General features: G+C 47.6%; 1 protein-coding gene across 1 annotated transcript in view; it reads left to right on the top strand.

The window, feature by feature from the left end:
- The window catches only part of LOC138351313 (protein rtoA-like), a 6,964-nt gene that overhangs the window by 1,938 nt on the left and 26 nt on the right, over positions 1-5,000 (top strand). Inside the window, exon 3 of the mRNA XM_069302979.1 lies at positions 4,816-5,000. This exon is cut by the window's right edge and continues 26 nt beyond it. Within this exon, the coding sequence (XP_069159080.1) occupies positions 4,816-5,000 (185 nt within the window). The remainder of the gene's footprint in view (positions 1-4,815) is intronic.

Genomic DNA, 5,000 nt, shown 5'->3' with positions numbered 1-5,000 from the left:
ACCAGTACAGACCAGCACAGACCAGCACAGACCAGCACAGACCAGCAAAGACCAATACAATCCAACACAGACTAGCACAGACCAGTACAGACAGCACAGACAGTACAGACAGCACAGACAGTACAGACAGTACAGACCAGTATAGACCAGTACACACCAGCACACTCCAGTACAGAGAACCACAGACCAGCACAGAGAACAACAGACCAGCACAGACCAGAACAGACCAGCGTAGACCGGCACAGACCAGCATAGACCACTACAGACTAGCACAGATCAGTACAGACCAGCGCAGACCAGCACAAAAAACACAGACCACTACAGAACAGCACAGACCAGCAGAGAGAACGACAGACCAGCACAGACCAGAAGAGACCAGTACAGACCAGCACAGACGATCACAGAGAACCACAGACCAGAAGTGAACAGCACATACCAGCATAGACCAGCACTGAGAACCACAGACCAGCACTGAGAACCACAGACCAGCACTGAGAACCACAGACCAGCACTGAGAACCACAGACCAGCACTGAGAACCACAGACCAGCACTGAGAACCACAGACCAGCACTGAGAACCACAGACCAGAAGTGACCCACACAGACCAGCACAGACCAGAACAGACCAGTACTAAGAACCACAGACCAGAAGTGACCCGCACAGACCAGTACTGAGAACCCTAGACCAGAAGTGACCCGCACAGACCAGCACAGACCAGAAAAGACCAGCACAGACGATCACAGAGAACCACAGACCAGCACAGACCAGCACAGAGAACCACAGACCAGAAGTGACAAGCACAGACCAGCACAGAGTACCACAGACCAGCACAGACCAGAGCAGAGAACCACAGCCCCTTCTAGCACCCCTGTTCCAGACCCTCCCAGCCCCCTCACACTCCAAACCCCCAGGTCCCCCATCCTAGGCTCACCCATCCCAGACATCCCTTGCCCCCCAACTCCAGTCGAATCAACAGAAACTGAGAATGGACAGAAGAGAGTCAGCTTCAAGGTCATGTACACGAACATAGATGGGATTACAAACAAGGCCAGTGAACTTAGGGAAAGAACACAAGAAGTAAACCCAGATGAAATTGGACTCACAGAAACAAAACTGTCAGGAATCATAACGAATGCGGTGTGTCTTCAGGACAGAGAGAGAGGAAGAGAGGGAAGGAAAGGGAGGAGGCGGAGTGGCTCTACTGATGAGAAAGGAATGGAGTTTCGAGGAGATGGTTATTCCGGACTGTGAAGGGTTCAGAGACTTCATCACAGGGACCATGACGATGGGAAGACCAAGAGTAGTAGTAGCAGTGATATATACCCACCACCAAATGAAAGAAGACCCAGGCAAGAGTATGACATAAACAACATGGCAGCTAACATTATCATTGAGAGAGCAGCCGCTGCTGCCTGTAGAAACCGATCCCATCTGCTCATCATGAGAGACTTTAATCATGGAAGGATAGACTGGGAAAACAGGGAACCACATGGAGGTGAAGAAATATGGAGAGCGAAACTGCTAGAGGTGACGACTAGAAACTTTTTAAGTCAGCATGTCAAGGGTCCCATCAGAATGAGAGGCAATGATGAACCAGCAAGACTCGACCTAGTAATCACTCTGAACGATTCAGATATAAGGGAAATCGGTCTTGAAGCTCCTGTGGATATGAGTGATCACTGTATACTGTTGTTTGAATATCTGGTCGAAGAAGGGTTAATGTACTCAAGGAAGGGACCAGAAAACAAGAGGCCGGCATTCCGGAAGGGAAATTATGAGGAGATGAGAAAATTCCTAACTGAAATAGCTTGGGAAACAGAGCTCAGAGGAAAGACGGTTCAAGACATGATGGACTACATCACACAGAAGTGTAACGAGGTAGCAGACAAGTACGTCCCAGTCCAAAAGAAAAAAAATGAAATGGAAATGAGAAGCCCATGGTTTAATCAGAGTTGCAAGCTAGCAAAGCAGCTAAGTAAAAGGGCATGGAGAAACTATAGAAACAACAGAACACTAGAGAGCAGAGAAAGATACCAGAGCGCCACGAATTAATACGTCAGGGTGAGACGAGAGGTAGAGAGACAATATGAAAATGACATAGCGAGCAAGGGAAAGACTCAACCCAAACCGCTGCATAGCCACATCAGGAAGAAAACAACAGTGAAGAAACTGAGGATAGGGGCAGAAAGATTCACTACAAACGACAAGGAAGTGTGCGAGGAACTCAATAAGAAATTCCAGGAAGTCTTCACCTCAGAGCAAGGAGAAGTCCCAGAGATAGAGGAGGGAATACCAACCCAGACACCACTAGAGGAGTTTGAGATTACCAGTGGGGAGGTGAGGAAGCATCTGCTAGATTTGGACGGGACAAAGGCTATAGGCCCGGATGGAATCTCACCATGGATCCTTAAGGAAGGAGCAGAGGCTCTGTGCCTACCACTCTCCATAGTGTACAACAAGTCACTGGTAACTGGCGAACTGCCAAAAATTTGGAAGACGGCCAATGTAGTCCCAATATACAAGAAGGGTGATAGGCAGGAGGCACTGAACTACAGGCCAGTGTCCCTAACTTGCATTCCATGCAAGATGATGGAAAAGATTGTGCGTAAAAAGCTAGTGGAACATCTGGAGCAAAAGAACTTTGTAACACAACATCAACATGGGTTCAGAGATGGCAAATCATGCCCAACAGGATTAATTGAGTTCTATGACCAGGCAACAAAAATCAGGCAAGAGAGAGAGCGCTGGGCAGACTGCATATTTCTGGACTGCCAGAAAGCTTTTGACACAGTACCACATACGAGACTAGTGCACAAACTGGAGATGCAGGCAGGAGTGAAAGGGAAGGTAAGAAAACACTGGATAAGAGAGTACCTAAGTAACAGGGCACAGCGAATCACCGTGAGAGGTGAGGTCTCGGAGTGGCGGGGAGTCACCAGTGGAGTCCCACAAGGATCAGTCCTTGGACCTATACTGTTTCTGATATACGTAAATGATCTTCCAGAAGGAATTGACTCGTTCCTCTCGATGTTTGCTGATGACGCGAAAATTATGAGGAGGATCAGGACAGAGGAGGATAGTATGAGGCTACAAGATGACCTAGACAAACTGAAGGAATGGTCTGACAAATGGCTACTAAAGTTCAACCCAAGTAAATGTAAGGTAATGAAACTAGGAGGAGGAACTAGGAGGCCAGTCACTGATACCGAATGGGAGATGAAGTTCTTCACGAAACGGACAGAGAGAAAGAACTAGGAGTTGATATCACGCCAAACCTGTCTCCTGAAGCCCAAATCAAAAGAATAACATCAGCGGCCTATGCGAGGCTGGCTAACATCAGAACTGCTTTCAGAAACCTGTGTAAGGAATCCTTCAGAACCTTGTATACCACATATGTAAGGCCAATCCTGGAGTATGCAGCCCCAGCATGGAGTCCATACCTAGTCAAGCACAAGACGAAGCTGGAAAAAGTTCAGAGGTATGCCACTAGGTTAGTCCCAGAACTAAGAGGCATGAGTTATGAGGACGGACTACGTGAACTGCACCTCACGTCGCTGGAAGACAGAAGAGCTAGGGGGGACATGATCACCACATACAAAATAGCCAGGGGAATTGACAGGGTGGACAAGGATGGATTATTTAACACGGGTGGCACACGCACAAGGAAACACAGGTGGAAGCTGAGTACCCAAATGAGCCACAGAGACATTAGAAAGAACTTTTTCAGTGTCAGAGTAGTTAGTAAATGGAATGCACTAGGAAGGGATGTGGTGGAGGCTGACTCCATACACAGTTTCAAAAGTAGAAATGACAGAGCCCAGTAGGCTCAGGAATCTGTACATCACTTGATTGACGGTTGATTGGCGGGACCAAAGAGGCAGAGCTCAACCCCCGAAACACAACTAAGTGAGTACAACTAGGTGAATACAGACCAGCAAAGGCCAGTAAAGACCAGCACAGACCAGTACAGAGCAGTACAGACCAGCACAAACCTGAACAGACCGGCACAGACCAGCACAGACAATTTACAGACCAGTAAAGAAAAGCATAGACCAGTACAGACCAGCACAGACCAGTATAGACCAACATAGAGCAGAACAGAGCACCACAGACCGGCACAGACAAACACAGATCAGCACAGACCAACATAGAGGAGAACAGAACACCACAGCCCAGCACAGACCATCACAGACCAGCACAGATCAGCACAGACCAGCACAAACCGGCACAGAGCAGCACAGACCATCACAGTCCAGCAGAGACCAGCACAGACAAGCACAGACCAACACAGACGACCAAAGACCAGAACATACCAGCACAGACCAGTACAGACAGGTACAGTCCAGCACAGTCCAACACAGACCAGCACAGACCAGCACAAAGCAGCAGAGACCAGCACAGAACAGCACAGACCAGCACAGACCAGCAAGGACATGCGCACAAACCAGCACAAACCAGCACAGACCAGCACAGACCAGCAAGGACATGCGCACAAACCAGCACAGACCAGCACAGACCAGCACAGACCAGCACACGTTGATACTGTCCTGTTTCACAGCCAAACTTTTAGTTTCATGCAGAAAAAATTCTTTACTTTCCATGTAATTCAAGTTTGTATTTATTATTCAAACTTCTGGCCTCTGTGATTTCATGAAAGGTGAAAAACCAGAAAATTAGGAGGAGGATTCGAACCTGTCATCCTGTGTTCTCTTTACACACACACCTCAATGGGGAAGATCTCCACACATGATACAACAGAAATATTAGTTAACTATTAGACATTAGACTAGTTATGGTGAAAATGGTGCCGGTAGTAGTAATAATGGTGAAAATGGTGCCGGTAGTAGTAATAATGGTGAAAATGGTGCCGGTAGTAGTAATAATGGTGAAAATGGTGCCGGTAGTAGTAATAATGGTGAAAATGGTGCCGGTAGTAGTAATAATGGTGAAAATGGTACCGGAGTAGTAGTAATGGTGAAAATGGTGCCGGTAGTAGTAG

The sequence above is a fragment of the Procambarus clarkii genome, chromosome 5 (assembly GCF_040958095.1).
Source record: "Procambarus clarkii isolate CNS0578487 chromosome 5, FALCON_Pclarkii_2.0, whole genome shotgun sequence".
Taxonomy (NCBI): domain Eukaryota; kingdom Metazoa; phylum Arthropoda; class Malacostraca; order Decapoda; family Cambaridae; genus Procambarus; species Procambarus clarkii.
The sequence above is the reverse complement of the archived record's forward strand: the minus strand, read 5'-3'. Positions and strand labels throughout refer to the sequence as shown.